Here is a 20,367-nt window from a genome sequence, read left to right as displayed (position 1 = left end):
CCTGTTAAGGATGAGAAAAGACCTAGACATCTAACAGCTATGCTGTCTGAAAAGTACTGGGGAAAAAAATTATCATGGAATTATCTACAAAGCAAAACGGAAACATCTGAAAAATTAGTTTCTTGTGTTAGAGGAAAACCAAAAAGAATAAACTTATTATCTTTCTTATAACTGCTGTAGTGGTATGACTCCACCACCACAGTCACACAACTAGAAACCTAAGACACCCCTGAAGCCACTCCGTCCCCTTCCCACTCTACCTCCCTAAACCCATCATCAACAGCTGCCATTTTCTCTTGTAAATATTTCTGAACAAGGCCTCTAATCCACACTGCCAAGCTCTCACTCACTGTGCAAGTCACTATGAACTCCTTTCTCTAACAGGTCTTCCTACTTCAGGACAGATTATTTTCAATCCCTCCTTCATTCAAGCCTCAAAATTATCCATATGAAACAAAAATCTAGCCATTTTCATGGCTTGGTTAAAATTTTAACAAGTTTCCAATGCAGTGAGGATAAAAATCTGAGCTCACCTAAATGCCACACAGGACTTGCATAATCCAGCTCTTGGTTCCGTATTTCACTACACGCCTTCCACCCATTTGATGGTCCAGCAACACACTGCTGTTCATTGCTCCCAGTGTTTACTCATTCTAGGTTAACGGGGTTGCGCCCTTGCTTTGTGTTACCACCTCCCTTGCCCACCTCCATTCCTCTACCTTCTGCTTTACCTAGATAAATTTTTCTCATCCCTCTCCATTTAGTTTTCACTTGGGGGAAGACTTCCTTGAACACCAACCCCAACTGCCTCTCCTCTGTTCCGTGCGCATCTCTCTTCTATTCTTGCCACATCTTAGGAGAATCATCTTTTTATTATCTCCCTTTATCTTGCTAAATCTTAAGATTCTTGAAAGTAGGAACAATGGTTGAATCATCATTGTATCCTCAACAACTAGTTTAGTGCCCTGTGCATAGTAGAAATGTAATAAATGTCTGTGAAATGACTGAAAGAATGGCACTTTTCTGGAGGACAAAACAGCATCTTATCCATGAGGACACAGTAATTATAATTCCATGATACTCGAGTTCTACTCTCCAGCCATTTCTTTAGCTGGCTAAACATCTAAACCTCTCTACGGACAGATTCTTAGGCATCTAAGGTGAAATGAAGACTGAGAATAATAACAAAAATATGTGCTTTAACATTTATCTCATTTAATTCTCATGGCTCTCCTTTGAGTCAGCTGCGAGCTCTGTTGTGCAGATGAGGAAATTAAAGCACTTAGAATTTATTACTTTATATAAAAACTCCTTGGGTATTATAGATATTAACCATCTCTGTGAAATGTTACAATTTTTTTCATTTGTCATTAGCTCTGCCATTTTACATTTTTTAATAATGGCTATTTATGTTTTTTAATAATAGCTTCATTGAGAAATAATTCACATACCGTAAAATTCACCCATTTAGACTATAATATTTAGTGGTTTTTAGTATTTTCACAGAGTTATGAAACTATCACCACCATCTAATTTCAGAACATTTTCATCACGCCAGAAAGATATCTCAAATTCTTTAGTAGTCATTACCCAGTCCCCCAGATTCCACGTCCCCTGGCTTGACTAATCTATTTCTGTTTCTATGGAGTTGCCTATTCTGGACATTTCATATAAATACATGAACATGCATAAAATGCATACACAATATGTGACCTTTCATGATTGGCTTCTTTTACTCGGCATGTTTTGCAGGTTCATCCATTTGTAGCATGTGTGAGTACTTAGGTCCTTTTTATGGTTAAATAATAATCCATTATATGGGTATACCAGGTTTTCTTCATCCATTTGTTGGTAAATCGAAATGTGGGTTGTTTCCACTTTTGGCTATTGTGAATAATGCTGCTGTGAACATTTGTGTACAACCTCTGTATGGACATATGTTTTCATTTCTCTTGGGTATACACCTCAGAGTGAAACTTCTAGGTCAAACGGTAACTCTATGTTGAATACTTTTAGGAACTGCCTTACTGTTTTCAAGAATGGCTGCACCATTTTAAACTTCCACTAGCAATGCATGAGGTGTTTATGGTTTTTTAATATACAAATTTTTAAATTACACAGTCCATAAAGCAATATTTTTCCTTTTTTAAAAAAGAATGTGTTCTGTTACTAACACGTGATGAAACAAAGTGATCGGAACCCAGATTTTCTGACTCAAAAGTCTTAGCACCTGAAACTGTCAAGATGTAGGCATGACCTACTACAAATTCATGGTTTTCACCTCTTCATTGAAACTTCCCCAAATCATAGTCTCCACTCATTCACTCACTACCTCTCACTTCTATTACCAATCTCGCATGAAACTGGCCCCTTCTCTCCTTGATCAAGATGGCAGTCTCCCCTGGTTTTCCTCACATTTACTGGCATACCTTCTTAGTTTTCTTCACAGGCTTCCCTTCTTTCTTCATTGACTAGTAAGTATCCTTTATCTTTCTGCAAAGTTCCCCAGGGAGATGACACCCATTCACGGGGACTTAGTTCCTCCTAATGACAGCAGCTCCCCTATCTTTACTCCCAGCCCTGCTCCCAGTTGACTGCCACAGGCTTGTGATCCACAGGTTAAGCACACCTCCACCAGGGTGACCACAGTGCCATCAGATTCCTGCATTATCTAAAAGTGAAGGTATCTTCATGTGTCATTTCTTCTCTACACCCTATTGTGGCAAACAGAAATCTTCATTGCTTGCCAAGGCTAAAATACACAAAAATCATCCCTAACTCTTCCTTCTCCCTCACTCAGCACAGTCAAATTGTCTCCGAGTTCTAGTTAGCATTCCTCCTTAGGGATCTCAAACCTATGCCCTTTTCTCTTGTCACCACAAGCCTGCCTTAGCTTAGACCTTCAGCTTTCCTCATCTGATCACCTCCCTGTCTTTGAACTTACCCGACTCCACCTCCCACAATGGTAAGGGACTCATCTTCTAACATAAAAATCAGATGACATCTTTCCATTGATATAGAAGCCTTTAACGACTCATCGTTTTCTACAGGATAAAACCCCACTTCCTGGTAACAACCAGTATAGTCTTTTTAATATCTTTCTTGCATTTCCTTTGTTCTCTTACTATACCCTGTCCTTCCTTCAACAAGGTTGGAGAATTTGCTGCTCCCAGTGCTTCATATTAGCGCATTCATTTTGCCTTTCATATAAGGTGCTCCCCATGCCTAAATGCCTTCCCTACTGGCACACCACCCTCCTTACCTGGTTAATGCAAACTCATCACTCAAGACCTAGTTAAAGCATGAACTCCTCTGGAAAGTCTTCCTAACCCTCCCAACCCCTTCCAAATTAGATATCCTTGTATATTAGTCCTTTATTTATATAATTATCACATTGAATTATGATCATTGTTTTTCCTTACTTGCCTTTCCTCTGAATTGTAAAATAGTCAATACAACCTTAGAATTAATTTAAAAAATAAGAAGGGCCATTTTCTATCTTACAATTGGGAGTGTAAATTGGTCAAGCCTTTGGGAAGACAAATTTTTGGCATTATCTATCAATATATTAAAGACTTGTGATATTTAACCCAGTAACTCTACTTCTAATAATGTCTTCCACAGAAATACTCAAATACATGTGCAGAGGTATATATAGATAGATAGCTATAGATATAAAATAAAATGTTCATAGTAGCATTGTTTATAATAGCAAAAAAAAAAAAAAAAAAAAAAAGGATGATCTGCATGTAAATATGTCATTCCTATGGAATACCACACAGATATTTTAAAATACTGACTGGGAAAGGCATATTGCTAAGTGAATTAAAGGCAAGTCATAGAAACATTAAAATATGACGTATTATGCCCTTGCCAGTCTCTACATTGACATACTTTTTATCTGTGCAAATGCGCGGGGGAACACCTGTAAAGGCTATACCAAATAGTTAACAAAGATTAAGTGAAGTAAAGGAGTAACTCCTAAGTTTTATTCCACACATTTCTACTAGGAGTATACTCCTGCATACTTTCTAAAGAGAAAGATACATTGATGAATATAATTAATTACCAGCATTAAAAGAATGAGGTAGTAACATCACTTCATAGTTCAGATGAGTTAAAACAAAAAAAGCCCGTCGCTTTTCAGTAAAACTAAGGCTAAGGGCCGCAAAAAAAGTGACTCTCTTTGGATGGATCCTGAGTGCAATTTTCTTTTAAAGATTTCTTTTTTTAGTAAATACAAAGTACCCAAAAGTTTGTATTGTGGCCAAGTGAGTATCTTTCTTAGAGGGCTGACATCAGTATTATGTCTATTTATGCTCCTCAGAAAAGATTCTTCTTCAATGTTCAAACAAGGAGGCATGCATTTCTTCTCCAAACAAAACAAACACATTTCATAGAGGTGGAAATCTGGTTTTGGCAACATCAAATTACCCCTCTCAATCTGCTTCACTCCTTGACATTGACTCATGTGCTTTTCCTGAGGAAAGAATGGAAGAGAGAGGCATGGGGTCCTTTCAAACCTGAAGTGCTACAGTCAATTACGGTACAGAGGGCCCGGTGGTTTAGAGTTTCTGAAACACAGGATTCTCACATTGAATACAAACGCAAAATAAGACAAAATAAACATCCATGGGCTCAAAGGAAGCACTGACATTCCACCATGCCTCTTGACTCTGACCTCTCACTTCAGTGAGCAAAACTGAAGACAAGCTTATTGCAAGCAAGATGGACCAGGGACACAGTGATACACTTAATACGCAGCTTCTTCCAACATCAGGTGGAAGTCTTTTTTGCTGCCTTTCTCTCCTCTCCTAAGAAAAGTTTAAATAACACAATTTCTTAAGCCATTATTATAACGGATGTCCTTTCTTCAAGACAGAGTTGAGTAAACTACAGGGATAAATAAAATGATATATACTCAAATGAAATGAACATTCTGGAGCAACAGCCTAGACCTATTAAATTTTTGCCCATGGATCATTTCAGTAGGAGGGGAAACAAGAAATATATCCTGCTTAGAGATCCAGACTTGAATAGAGCAAAAATTTGGTTTCTAAAACACTCTAAGAAGATAAATCCAAAGAGATAACAAAGCAATAATTTTAATTAAAAAATGAGTAACATACAGAAAAGGACTTAAAATACTACCCATATACCTTCCACTCAGTTTCAACAGATGTTAACACTTTCACCATGTTTATTTTACCTTTTTCTTTAAACAAATAAAATGTCATAAATATAAGCCTCTCCATCTCTCCTCCCCCAGTAAGCCATGTCCTGTGCTGTCCATTCAACTCATGCTCTTGCATTGCATATGTATGTTTCTGTAACCTCACTTATACTTGGCTTCAGTGCTTCCTAAAAACATACATAAGTGATATCATAACCATATACATATACTTCCATAACATTGAAGTCGCTATTTTTGTTTTTGAGACTTTTCCGTCTTGCTACATTAACTGCCATGTAGCATTCTGTTCATTATTCACCCACCGGTAACTGAGCCACATCTCTACAATTAGGTGTATCCTACTTTTTCATACTACAAACACGGAAGTATGTTTCGTGGTGCATCTGTGAAAAAAGCAATAATTACTTAAGTATAAAATCTTACAGAAAATCTAAAACTAGAAAATAGAAATGAACTCATCTGGACACTGAGTATCTATAAACGGTGTTCAGACAAACTGTCTACTTTACAATGGCCCCAAAGGAATAACTGTTTTCCATCTCAAGTGCTTCTTTCTTCCCACATATTTTAAGAAATCAAATTCCTCACAAAGTGAATAAATAATATGTCTTTCAATCATAAGAATTACTACCCAAAGTGCCAAGAAGACCGACTTTGTGTGTGTGCGCACATAACGCGCTGCCTCTTCATCCTTCATTTACTCCCTTTTTAAATCTGGTGGATGAGAAGATCCCAGTTATTTCTGTAAAGAAGGGAATTGGGAAATTCAGAAAATATATTTCTCTGCTGCACCAAGAGCTTGTAAAAGTGACCAAAAAAGTTAAAAACAAAGTAAGAGAGAAGATACTTTACTGCAGCATTATTACCAAGCTGAAGCCTTTGTACCTTCATACTTTGCTGCTAGAAATAGTACAATTATTTTGGAAAACAGTTTGACAGTTACTCAGAAAGTTAAACACAGAGTTACTACATGACTCAACAATTCCATCTAGGTAAATACCCAGGAGGTTGAAAACATTATATCCACATGAAAACTTGTATATGAATGTTCATAGCAGCATTATTCATGGTAGCTAGAGGTGGAAACAACTCAAATGTCCATCAAGTTATGAATAAACAAACATGTGTGGTGCACTTATAGAATGGAATATTATTCAGTTATTAAAATAATAAATATTGATACACCCCATACCATGGAAAAATCTTGAAAACATACTAAAGGAAAAAAGCCAGACACAAAAGGGTACATACTATATAATTCCATTTATATGAAGTGACCAGAAAAGGAAATTATATAGAGAAAGGGAATAGATTAATCATTGCCAGGGGCTGGGAGAGAAAGGAATGAGGAGTGGTTGGTACTGGGGACAGGTTTTCTTTATGGGGTGATGAAAATGTCCTAGAATTAAACAGTGGTGATGGCTGCCCAATATACTAAAACCCACAGTTGTACACTTGTAAAGGATGAATTTTATGATGTGTAAATTATAATTTGAGATATATCTCAGCTTTTTTTTTAAATGAAGGAGAAAAGAAAGCTAGAAACTAATTTCTTAAGGGAAATCTTGAAATGAAAAAAAAAAAATCAATACATCAATGTGTAAGCATATCCTACGAGCAGAAGTAGATGCATCTCAGCAAATTCTGATTTGATGAAAAACATGTGCACATTTCAGTGACATTACCACTGAGAACGGTGATCATTCTGGAACACAGTTACTGCTTCTAAGGCAGAGAAGTTAAGAGAATTCCCAATGGAGAGAAAGATCTAGATCAAGAATCTTGTTTTAACACTTTCCAACTGTGTGTGGCCTTGGACAAGCCATGCAACCTTCCCATGACTCAGTTTCCTTCCCTACAGAGTAGGAATAGTAGGACTTACCTCTCCAAAGTTCTTATAAACCGACTACATAAAGCAACATACGTAAAGGGCTTAGCTGACTGCCAAAGACGAAGTAAGCATTCAAATATTTAACTACACCGAAATAGGTTACCATCAAATATGATCTCCAAATATAAATATAAAGAAAAAACAATTAACGGGGGTATCATGTTTGTAGGGAGGCCACATAGCAGGAATGTGGTGCGTGAGGAAACAGGCTTGAAAAAAATAAGAAATATGTATGGAAAATAAAATCTATCCCTGCCATCCACACATTCCAGCTTTTCAGGATAGTTTTATTATAGCTTAATTAAAAGTGAAGCATCTCTTAATCATAAAGAGATTTTGGATGAATTGAATGCTGGGCCTTCTATACACTGAAGGAGAAGAATATTCTAAATCAACTATACTTCAATTAAAAAACAAAAGAAAAATGAAAAAAGCCAGTGGGACACTGTTCCAGGGGAGGATACTGATCACTAAAGAGTGGCTTATCAGGGGTTCTCAGGCTTGGTGGTGCATCAGGATCACCTAGAAGGCTGGTAACCATGCAGATTCCCAGGCCCCAGGCCCAGGGATTCTGATTGGGTGGATCTGGGATAGAGTCTGAGAACCTCATTTCTAACCAGTTCGTGGTTGAGGCTGAAGTTGCCGGTCCAGGGACCAGACCTGATAGAGCACTGGCTTGGATAACGCAACACTCTAATTGCTCAGTTCCTTTTTAAAAAAAAAAAATGTAAATCAGCTCACTCTGGGGCAAGTTTTAGGAACTATGATTACTTTGGAATAAAAGGAAGAAACAGGGTGATTGTAAAAGTAACAGCTAACATTTACTAAGTGCATACTTCCATAGGAAACATTATTTTAAATTCTGTACAGAGATCTATTTGCTCTAATCCTCCCAGCCACCTTATGAAGTCAATACTCTGACCCTATCCCCATTTCATAAATAAGGAAAGTGAGCCCCACAGAGGTTGAGCAATTTGTCCAATATTATATAGTCTGTGGGCTTTGCCACATATGAACTTTTGAAAATTTTTGAATCTAGTAGAATCCATAATATCTCAGGTTGATGTAACTGTATAGGTGTCATGTGCGTCCATCAGCTAAAAATAAATGAAAGATTAGTCTTTGTAAGTCTCAAAATTCTAGAAGTGTAAAAGTGAGAAAAAGGTCATTTCCTGAAAAGCCATAACTTCTCTTTTCTATTTTATAAACATTTATTAATCTTTCATTTCAAAATGATAATCACTCTTCTCCTAAAAGAAACATTCAATAAATTTCACATAATCTGACTTCACAGAATTGAAATTATCTTTTTCTAGCCACTTCCTCTGTAATCAAGGATAACAGCAGCCAAAATTCCCAGAAGACAAGTTTAACTTTTATTTTAAAATCATCTAGTGATAGAAGTGCTTATGAATCAAAACTATTTTAAACATCATTTGGTTAATGGAGGGTCTTCTAGTCAAAGATTAATGGGTAAAGATTACATACCTTGTTTTTAAAATAAACCTCAATTGGCAAAATGAAACCAGCATACCCAGATTCTTCTACTTTGTAAGGTGGATCTTTGCACACTGCAATATTAAAAAAAGAAAATAGGTGAGATGAGAATAACAGGCAAAAAGACATTCTTCTTTCCTTTAAAAAAAGAAAAAAAATCCCATTCTACCATCTACATCATTCTCAATTTTCACAGCCCCCTGCCCAACTGACTCTCTGATCTATCCTTTATTTCTTGTTTAGAATCTACAATAATAATTTTCCCTGCGTAAATCAAACACGGAGGTTCTTCATTCAAATCTGGATGGAGGCCAGCTCATCACAGTCAACCATAATCACTGATGACTTGACTTCTGTTGCTATCACCCTGCCGTAACGCTTTAGGGAGACCGAGGACAGCTCCTTAGGGACCAAAAGCTTGGAAACAACTGTAAGTTTCCTAACAAATGTATTAACTATGTCTGGTCTTGGATGTAAATCACTCCACCCCTAAATCCCTCAGTTCTCGGACATATCCTAATTTCCACACCAAAAGGTGGCAGGACCACCCTCCTTTTCTTAAATCCCCAAACTGGAGTCATCCAATGTTACTGGTGTTCATGAAGACTCACTAACCCTCAACTGCCTCCCCAGAAGAATAGTTACTGAAATATTAGTATATATACAAACACTTCAAACCTATTCGTATCATAAGAATACATAAGAAACAATAAGGCTTTTGTATTTCTTATGGAGGAAGACAAGACCATCCAGGTAAGCTCTTGGGAAACGAGAGAGACCCTAAGAAGCTAAATAAGATTTCATCCTACTAAAATTTCCACTAAATCAAAATCAGTCACAAGACAACTGCAACTATTCTAGTTAAGACGGCATTTTGGTCTTATCACAAAAAAGTGAAAATGTGCATGTTGAACATCAAAGCCATATACCACATAACCTGGTAGCCCAAGTTCTCTTCAGCAGGGCTCTGGTCTACTGTTTCAACCTTCCTCCTTCTGTCACCCACCAAACCTCCTCTATTTCACTCAACTGCATCAATTCCCCCAAAATATGCCCAGTATTTCCTACCTATGCTCTGTCCTCTTTCCTCCCATCACACCTTGATGCTAACTCTTAGTATTCACTGCTAGTTCAAATCCCAACTTCTTCACAAAGCCTTTCGAGACCACAAAGCACTATCACTGCTTCTCCTTTTACCCTCCCAAAGCACTAACTGTCTGAATCACTGACTGAACACTCAGTAGACTTCCTTACGCTCATATACGCAGGATTCTCATCTCCATTTCCTCTCTTTTCTCAATGGCAGAAACATTTACTTAGGGACATAGAGAACGTCAAGGGCCCGGGCACAGGTGGGTGCCAATCCGGGGTCTACCGCAGACTGGCCAGGCTACCTCTGGAAAGTTACTGCAAGTTACCTCAGCCTCCTCTTCTGGACAGTATGAGGAGTAAGAAGGATGACATATGTGAAAGACACAGCACAGGTCCTAGCACATGTAGTTCTCCAGAAATGCCTGAAAGGAGGCAGGAAATCTAACCTTTAAAATACCCAATTGTCATGTAACCTTTTCGGATGAAAATATCAGGGAGGAAGCAAGCAGAGAGCCCTGAATTTGGCTTAGGAGACTCAGTTAGACAGCCCTGGACTAAGGATCCTCTAGGCAGCTCCATTTCCATTCCCTTTAAAAGAAAGAACACCATCTACGCATCGTAAGCATGGCTGTCAATATTCAAGAAGATTATATATGTGAGGAAATAGAAGTGTGAGGCATTTTTCATGCAGAGGATGATGGTGACGTACCTAAAAACTGGTTAGACAGTCTGTGAATACAAACACGATTACAAAGATTGAAGACAAGATTTTAATATTTGGCAGTCTCCGTTAGCCCACCTTAGGAAAATTTCCCCAAAATGACGTCAGAAGAAGTAAACGATGAATGAGGCATCTCACCCAACCTTACAAGTTTCTCTAATAAAAAACGAAAAAGCCAAAGGACTCAGAGAGTGACTTCAGCCCTGCATCCACTGACCACTTACCAACCTAACATGAATATTCAAATACCCTGAACAGTGGGGGCGGCGGCCTATGCCACTAAACGCCCAGAGAATCCCTCACCCCGCCCCAGCCAGAAAGCTAGTGTTACACCCAGGACACCGCCAGGCTGCAGAGGACCCTTTCAGAACAGCAGTTTCAGTGTCCAGGTTGCTTGGGATTAATCATGCCGATGTCATCTGAAGGAAGTTTATTCTGTGAGCTGCTGTACGTGCCAGAGAAGTTATAGCTGTTCCTCTTTACACCCTTTTGTATAATTCATTTTCTCTATTCTGCATGCAAATTGCTCCTATTATAGGAAACAGCTGTTCGTGAGCACATCTTATAGTTGAAGGCCTTAGATTTTTTTCCACCCTCTAAAGGAAATGATCTGCTATGTATTAATATTCCACAGAAGTCTGGTTTTATAAGAAGCTGTTTGCCAACTCATACCTCAATTATTTTTAAATGCAGTATTTTCATAAATAACACTGAACAATGTCTGCTGAGCACCCGGAGTTCTTAATTTGAAGCAAACAATAGAAACTTTTTCTTCACAACAAACACGACAAAACATCAATAGCAATGCAAACACAAACTTACAACTCTAAACTGAAAGAAAAAAAAAAAAGTCACATTAGGGGAAGTAGTTTGTTTATTTATGCAAGTGCCTTATAATCCGAATCATTAGCATGAGTTTCTAACCCTAAGGAACTATTACACAGAACCTCAGAATCGATGGTAATAAAAGGCCAAATGTCAGGAGTTATTGAAGGGATACCCATTTTTAGGTAACAATAAAATGGGAGGATTCATATTCATTCTCTAAACTATGCATATTAATGCAGCAGAAATCACGGGAAGCTCTTATTCCTGTCAAAATCCAGCCAAGACGTTGGCTCTCTTAGAACATCTCCCTGTTTCTCTTCCAAGCTTCTCTCATTTCACTTATCAGGCTATCTGATAACATGCACTCACCTCCCAAACTCCTCCCTAGATTGAGTGCCTTGAGGTCAGCAACCCCATCATCATTCATCTCTCTCACACAGGAGCACTAACAACGAGCCAAATAATAGGTGTTCAACACATGCTTGTTGAATTGAATTTTTAAAGATTCGTGCTACTCTTCCCTGATCTACCATTGCTGAAGAAGCTGCTTTCCAGAAGCAGCAACGAGTTGATAATAACCAGTCAAATTCTTCTCCCAGCTCCCTACAATCAACTTACACTTTAAAAGATTGAGTCTTCTCTTAAAAGCTGAGTAGCTAATGTGGAGCTGGTTCTAATTCTGACAGTACCAAATTTCAAGAAATTGAGTTAACACACTGGGCCAGAAGATCCCCAACGTCATTTCAAAACTAACATTATATAGCCATAAATAACATTTCCCTTTTCCTCTCCTTCCGCACATTATTACCCATGTACCCCAAACTCTTCTGTGCAAGTAACTGCATGCATCATGCAGATCTACCAGCACAAAACACCCAAAATTCAGGCCTGAGAGGAAGAGACCAAAGTTTTCATAAATAATGAGTAACTGAGCTGTTTTCCCTAAAATAGCTTTTCAAAATAACAGACACAATATAGACCCATATATATAATATTTAGTACGATGTTACCTGACTACATTGACTTAATTAAATTAATCCATTTAATTTTTAAGTTGAGTGGAAAATGTACACAAGGAAGAAAAACACATGAAAAAGAAAAAAAGGTTATGACTTGGTTAGCCTGGAGTAAGTCAAATCCTTACTTATAACCTGAGATTTTTAATTTTTAATATTCTTCCTTTAGGAGAAAAGGGCTTGAAAATGAGCTATGCTTGGTACAGAAAAATAAACAAATAAGTGAATGTGTGCTTATATAATAAGCTATATATACAATAAGTAAATTTATTAAAAGATCTCATTTTTAGCACAAAAAACAAGCAAACAAACTTTCCCAGATCCAAGAGACCCACATTTAAGCTTTAGAAAATATCACTGGGCAACAGTATTTTCCCTAATCCTTCTGAAAATAGCTGGCAGATTTCTCTCCAGAGCTTCTCTCCAGTCTGCTTGCTTAGCCACTACAATTTATGCCCATATGAATAATTTTGTTAAGGACATGGCCCAGTTGTCCATTGATAGTTATTTGTTTTACTTCATTTACCGTGCAGAGTTCTTCAGGAAGGAAACACACCAAACTCTCCCTGTATATAGACTAATTATTACCATGGCTTTGTGCCAAATGTCCTTCCAGCTTCAGCATTTTGGACTCCTCCTCTTGCTTCAGTTCCACCACATCAGAGCCCCTAAGAAAAGTGAAGCAGGGTACCTCACGGCCATCTCACTGCCCTCAGCTGCTGGGTGAGAGTGTCCAAAGTCCAGGGCTAACATCTAGCAGTCTGGGCATTGCACTGTCACTGAATATGGCCAAGCCTTAACACTCCTGACATTTCGAAAACAACAAAAATCAACAGTTGGATTTTATTTTTGTTTTCATAAGGGCATGCATGCACACACACACAGATTCTGCCATTGCCTCTATTCAGCCCACTTCAAAACAGGTATTTCCAAGTAACAAAAAAAATGGCTTCCCTCTTTGTGTCACTTCCTTATTTCCTTGGAAAAGGATTCAAGATAACATCAGGCAGTTTTTGAATTGTATTGTTGAGTTGTTTTTACCTTGTTGACATTCTTTTTTAAATCAAATGCAATTGTGAAAATCTAACTGCTTCCTATGCAATAAAGGACTGTGGCCACACAAGATAACTGACCTAATAACTTTCATAAAGTTATAAAGAAACAAACTAGATGTAGTTAGCTAGCTGGGCAGACTGGGCAGATGTGAAACACAGGTCTGCCTCCTCAGAATTCACCACTCAAGGACCAATTCAAATAGTTCCTCCTCCGGTGAGCTTCCTGCCAACACATCAAAACAAACATGGCGGTGCCCCTCCTCTGGGTTCAACTTTTTATCTCACTGATCCTATTAGCTAATCCTAATATATATGCTAGTATCAAGCCCCATCCTCACCCTAGTTTAATTCTGCACTTTCCAAAGGCTAAGGTGTGTGTCTCCGGCCCTTTTTCGTCTCTGAACCCAGTCCACCACTTATGAAATCGAGTAGAATTAATGAAACGTAACTTTAGTATGACCTCAAAGGAAGAGATGGAACAAGCCTGGTAGTTGAGAAGAAGGATGGCAAACAGAGGTATGAGTAAAAACATTAGGAAAGTAACAGCACAATGGAGCAGTCAGTATAAGAAGAAACACTGAAAATGATGGGGAAAAAACAGATAATACTGATAAAGTTTACACTTCTACAGAGAACTCACACCATACACACTCAGAAATTCATGTCCAGACTCCAAGAGGGTAAAAATGGATTATATATATAGAAGAGAAATTATTAATTTTGAATGTTACAGAAAGCTTCTAGATTTGGAGAAAGAGTTCAAGACTCGAAATCAGCTATGTTCTATGTTGAAAAAATCTTGATGATACATAGAAATGACTTCATTGGTTAGTAACTTGGCATCTTTACTTATAGACTCAGAATGCCTCTCTCTTCAGAGGGGGAAAAGAAGAAAGGATTTTTTTCTTAACGTATGCACATTTTCAGCTTTCAGAGGAGTTGCATCACTAGCCCATACAGCTTGAGGGTTAAGTCAGTGCACTTCATCTTGAGAAAATATAACCACGATGTTAAAACAAGACCACCTCCATAATCATTTCTCCAAGGGACATATAACAAATAAGCCAATGAAATACAGAAACTGCCCAAAACTAGATAGCATTATGAATTACTAGGGAATACTAAATATAAGTCTTCATGCCTCCATCTTTCTCTAGAAGTGATAGCACTGCCACCAACTCATCCCAAGTTCCCTCGGCATAACTCAGTATGTGGCATTGCCTCAAATGACTGGCCTAGCGAAAATATATGTTAAGGCTAATGTGGTAAGAAATAGCAAAACTGTACCTTCAGAGAAGGTTCAAGCTAGAGACAGACCTAATTCTTTTACTGAGAATTATTAAATGGAAAAATCTTGAGATTTCTATTTCAAGGAGACCATCATTCTTAAAAAGTTAAACCTTGGGCAAAGTAGTTTTCAGAATACTGTATTTCAAACGGTCCATCTGGAAAAGCAACATTAGCTACACGGAAAATGATCTTCTAGGGTAGTAACTAAGAACCTCCCAATATTTGGCAGGAGCATCTTCATTTCAATGTGTACCACTACATTAAAAAAAACAAAAACAAAAACAAAAAAACAGCTAGTCATGAGAACGTTTGGTGGGAATGTAAATTGGTGCAGCTACTGTGGAAAACAGTATGCAGGTTCCTCGAAAAACCAAAAACAGAACCACCATATGATCCTGCAATTACACTCCTGGGTATACATCCAAAGAAAATGAAAACACTAATTGGAAAAACTACATGCTCACCAATGTTCACAGCAGCATTATTTACAACAGCTAAGATATGGAAGCAACTTAAGCGTCCATCAACAGAAGAATGGATAAGAAAGATGGAATACTACTCAGCCGTAAAAAGAATGAAATTTTGCCATTTGCAACAACATGGATGGAACTGGAGGGTATTATCCTTAGTGAAATAAGTCAGACAGAGAATGACAAATATCATAAGTTACCCCTTATATGTAGAATCTAAAAAATAAAATAAAACAAATGAATAGAACAAAACAGAAACAGACTCACAGTTACAGAGAACAAACTAGTAGCTACCAATGGGAAGAGAGAAGGGGGAAGGGGAAAGATAAAGGTAGGGGATTAAGAGGTACCAATTACTATGTACAAAATAAATGTATGTGTAAAAACTACAGGGATATATTCTACAGCACAAAGAAATATAGCCCATATTTTATAATAACTTTAAGTAGACTATATTCCATAAAAATTTTGAATCACTATGTTGTACACCTGAAACTAACACTGCTTTTCATTAATCAAATATATAAAGAGCCATCGAAGAATCTCACTTCCTAAAATAATCACCTCATAATTTCTGAATGTAGCAGAAGTCGACAACCCTTGGGACAGCCCTCTGGCATCAAAGTTTTACCTGTCAAGTTTCACATTTATCCCTGCTATCACTAAGATTGATACTACTTTTTATTTAGAAGAAAAAAAGGAATGCAATCTCTTTATTTATAAAATTTTTCTATTTTCTCCTTAATATTAATTGATTTTCCTCAATGCTATTAGCCTAATTAATTCAATTCACAGGCACTCTATCATCACGGGGCTACAAAGATAAGGTGGAGACCTGCTCTCAAGCAGATGACAGTCTAGCCAGAGACACGGTCCTCTAAGTGCAAGTTCTACTCTAAGGACTGGAGATACAGCGATAAACACAGCTGACGTGGTCCCCACGCTATTCACCTTATGTCCACGGTTGGGAGGAAGGGAGGGCCGGGAGGAGAGAGCAAAGCAAACATGTCCAAGACACTATCCAGAAAGTATTGAGTAGTAAGGGCTACCGTGAAAAATAAAGACGGCTGATGTGAGGAAAACGAGGAGATCCTCTTTATTTTAGATTGCGAGTCCCTTCCTAAGAAGGTGACATTTAAGCTGAGACCTGAAAGGGAAAAAATGGGGAGCAGGGCGCATGTCGGCCAGAGAGGAAAAGGGTACTTCTTATGTTGCTGACAGAGCATGGTGGGTAAGCGACCTAAAGAAAGCCTGTCTTTGTACCCGCCTCCCAGGCTGCCGCCCCTCACTCCTTCCTCAATGTTCTCTCCCATCCTGAATTCACCATTTAACACCCGCACAGGTTTGGCTATTATGATATCACAATCTCATTTCTCAAATCTTAACTTCTCCTCATGTTACTAACTCCCAAGAAAGCAATACACGTACTTATAAAATCTTCATCATGGTTCTTCATGATGAAGGTTTTATAGGTAGATATAGTTCTTAGGACTATTATAACCTAATCTTAAGTAAGTCTGCCCCTTAAAATAGAGTTCCTAAACACAATACAGAAGCAAGTGTCCGGACTAAGGAGCATCAGCCACAAAAAAAAAAAAAAGGGGTTGATTTTAAGTGCAATTTGAGAAAAAGAAAGATTACAACTGTAAAGTTATCTACTCAAGGGGAGGGGAATAGTTATGCAAAGGGAAAAACCACATGGATCAAGAAGGAAGGGAAGAATACAAGAATGATGACATTCAAAATATTAGAATACAGAAGTTACTATCTTCTCACAAATGACATTCGTATTAGAGGGATATTTTTCAATTTAATTTGTTTCTTTTAACAAGTGCACAGGGCATAAGAGCCACTTTTAATGTGGTACACCCATCTTCTGCAGAGCATTCAATTCCGTTTTTAATACTAGCCCTTTAAGTATTCAGTGCAAAGAACGATGAAATGGTGTTACACACAAGAGTTATCAACTGCATTAGGGTAACAGAAATGGCAATATGCCATAAAATAGCAAAGATAATAAATTAAAGCTAAGACTCATTTTCTATTAAAACAAACAAACAAACAAACAAACAACAGCCTAAGAGATCACCACAAGCTAACTTCACAGAAACACCAAAAGATAATCATCTCCCCACACCTAAAGTCAATGATCCAATTTTTTCTCTTCCCACTTAATTTTTGCTTGCTTCCCTTTTCAGTAGGAAAAAAAAAAGGCTTCCAGGGAAGGAATCAAAGCTGTTCTAACTTTAGAGGAAGAGTTACAAACAAGATTCTTTTTCAACATCTTGTGGGCTCTACTTTGTTTTTTCTGTCCAGCATTTGGCAGAGAGATAGACTTTCCCAAGCATCCTCATTGATTTAAGCTCTACTAGCTATTACAAATGAAGACAGAATGAGGGTGACGCTAATATGATGGCAAGTGTTCATACGTTGTGCACACAAGAATGTGGTTCCTGTTTAGCCCAACGATCTTTCAATCTTCCCAAGTAAAGCAAGGAAAATCCTGTATCTCCATTCTTCTAAAGCAAGGGTTTTCAAACGGTGTTCCAGGAAACCCTAAATCCCTGCAGTGTGTCTTGCTTTTACAAAAGCAATAGGGTGCTTGCCCCAAACAAAGAAAATTTAAGTAGTCTAAGGACCAATCCTGGGTCTTAGATACAGAATTAGGGTTCCTTAAGATTCATGTGGGGGGAGTGGGGGAAGCCAGCCACTGCTTAAATAAAATCTGGCCCCACTGTTCAAAAGTACATTATAAACATTTAACTATCTCACTAAAGTAAATATGATTTTTTTCCTTGCTCCTACTAAACACAGTAGTGGTCTATTGGTTTCCATCTATCCTGACTATAAAAGTGAGCTACACTGATTTCTCAATGAGATTTGCAAGTCTGGCATGTCTTTGAACCAAACAGAGGAAGTAACAGGAGAAAAACAGCTTCTACTGTTCTTTATGAGTCAAATTTTACAAAATACTTCTTAATTACCAAAGTCAGGGCTAATTGCATGGTACCTCTCATGGTCTCTGAATTCCAGGAATTATTTAGTGGGAGAACTATTTATTATTTAGAAAGAGAAATCAGAACAAACACAAAAATCACTCATAGTCAGTATTAAAGGTGGGAACTCACAAACTAAAAAGCTTAGGGAACAAAGCAGGGAAAAGTAAAGAGTGAGTGAGTCACTGGGTTTAATTTCTGTGTGTTTAAAAAAAGCAGGTATGATATTGTTGAAAGGAGGAAGGAACTTTGAACAAGTAGTAATGATTCTAGAAAAAGCTCAGTAGGAGAAGATTGCAGTCCAAGCTGGAGTGTGTGAGAAACACTCCACTGGATGGGTAACTGAATTGGGTATTTCTTCATGGTTCTTTTCAATCTTGAGATACTAAGGAAATACGTTCTCTAAGAGGAAGGCTTTTTAAAATAAGCAGGATATTGGTAAAGAATTTAGGAGCCAATGACTAGCAGCTTTAATCTTATTTGGGAATAACAGGAAGTCACTTACTCTTTTGAGGAGAGGAATGAAGGCATCCAAATATTCGCAAGGCACACTGACTATTGCTCCAAATAAGCCAAGGAGAACGGGAAGTGCAGAAAATTAAGGTTAACAATGAAGAAAGAGGAGGAAAAGGGAGCTAAAAGTTAAGATGTTACTGGAAGTTACTACTGTACCCCAAATATAAGGGTGAGAATTCTCAAGTATACCGCCGAAGTTTATAGTAGGAATTGTAAAATGTTTGGTAACTTAAATCAGAGCCCCTTGAAAACTTTAGCACAAGGCAGTATTTTGTGGCAGAGGAAATTATGAGTAATGTGGAGGCAGAAGAGCTTAGCGGTGGAAAGCCAGGGCTTTTGAGAACACCTCGGTTCAGATCCCACCTTGGACATGCACATAATACCTTCTGTTCTCTCAGTTACAAAATAGAGCTAATGCTATTACCTACATCATACAGCTCTTTAAGCTTTAAGAGACCATCCCTGCTAAAGGCATAAATGAGATAATCCCTATAAAGCTTTAGAACACTCTCTGGAAATTAGAAATCACCCGCTAACCTAACAGTCGTCACACACAAACCATAAACATTTGAGAACTTCCGAACTTTCCCAAAAATCTTTCCGAGAAACAGATTTAAATTGACATAATTGCCATCAGTTTAATTAAACATTCTTATATCTGGTTTTATTTTTGGCCTTACAGATTCTTGACAGGGACATATGAAAAATAAATATTTCTCACTTCAGAATTTTTTTGGCTCAACCCACCAAAGCACTAGCTGTCTGTCCACACAGTCAGCCCACCTTCAAACTCATAAAGCTCAAATGAGCACATATTGTGAAAAAGCAGTAAATAAAGCTTCCAGGGTTATGAATGACAAAGCAGTAACACTGGAAAACTAAAACAAAGGAAGAGAGAATGGAAATGTTATCTAAATTTGAGTCTCATGTGTAGTTAAAAAAAAAACCAGCAAGGAACGAAGAGACATGATTCTGGCTCCATGTCTACCACAAACTTGCCGTCTGACCTTCAGAGAGTCCCTCCAACCACTCGCCCCAGACCTCCTCTGTGGTCTGAGGAGCCAGCGTCCATTTCAGAGGAGGCTTTTGGACCGACAATTCTATCATTCTAAAGACAGTCATACATGCCACTTCTATTCTAACTTGAAGGTAAATGCATTTTGCTTTTTAGTATCTTCATTTAAGCATAAAACATCTATGGGCTAAATAGCGTAGCTGCTCTAACACAATCATGAAACTGGGACCAAATAAAGAACAACAGAAATAAAACAGAGATTCAGAATCACACTTGAATTTTTTAAAACGTTTCATGGTAAGTGCTTGTTTTAATTAGAAGAGAATGTATTAGACCAGTAAATAAATGAATACTGAATTTCTTTAATAGAGGCTGCTCCTATACCAAAAAAAATTCTATGAATTAGATTTTCATTTTCTCGTTTCCATTCTGATTATGAAGTCAGATTAAATTCACTGGGTGAGACCCTGTTTTACATAAATAAATCAGACTAGAAATTTGATTCCTCAGGAACTTGATATAATTTAGTTATAGCAGCATATCAGCTCAAGTATTAAGAATGCAACATCAGAACATACTGGCAGCATTTATGAGAAACACCATGCTTTTAAAAAGGTAAAGGGAAAAATTAAATCAACTGTTTGCACATTAGGCACAGCACATCATGTAAAAAACCCCTGAGTGTTATGATTTAACTCTATATTGCATTTGTAACACCGTTGTCCTTAATCACGTTGAAACGTATTACATTGCTTTTTAAATAGAACGCACCCTGCCACAATGCAC

The 20,367-nt window shown here is 37.7% G+C and overlaps 1 protein-coding gene across 3 annotated transcripts in view; it reads right to left on the bottom strand.

Moving 5' to 3' along the window:
* MLLT3 (MLLT3 super elongation complex subunit) overlaps positions 1 to 20,367 on the bottom strand; it is a 241,104-nt gene that overhangs the window by 97,971 nt on the left and 122,766 nt on the right. For all 3 annotated transcript variants that reach the window (XM_074361513.1, XM_074361514.1, XM_074361515.1), the window contains one exon: positions 8,574 to 8,656. In XM_074361513.1, the coding sequence (XP_074217614.1) occupies positions 8,574 to 8,656 (83 nt within the window). The remainder of the gene's footprint in view (positions 1 to 8,573; positions 8,657 to 20,367) is intronic.

This window comes from Camelus bactrianus, chromosome 4 (assembly GCF_048773025.1).
Source record: "Camelus bactrianus isolate YW-2024 breed Bactrian camel chromosome 4, ASM4877302v1, whole genome shotgun sequence".
NCBI classification, from domain to species: domain Eukaryota; kingdom Metazoa; phylum Chordata; class Mammalia; order Artiodactyla; family Camelidae; genus Camelus; species Camelus bactrianus.
This window is presented reverse-complemented; position numbering and strand designations above follow the sequence as displayed.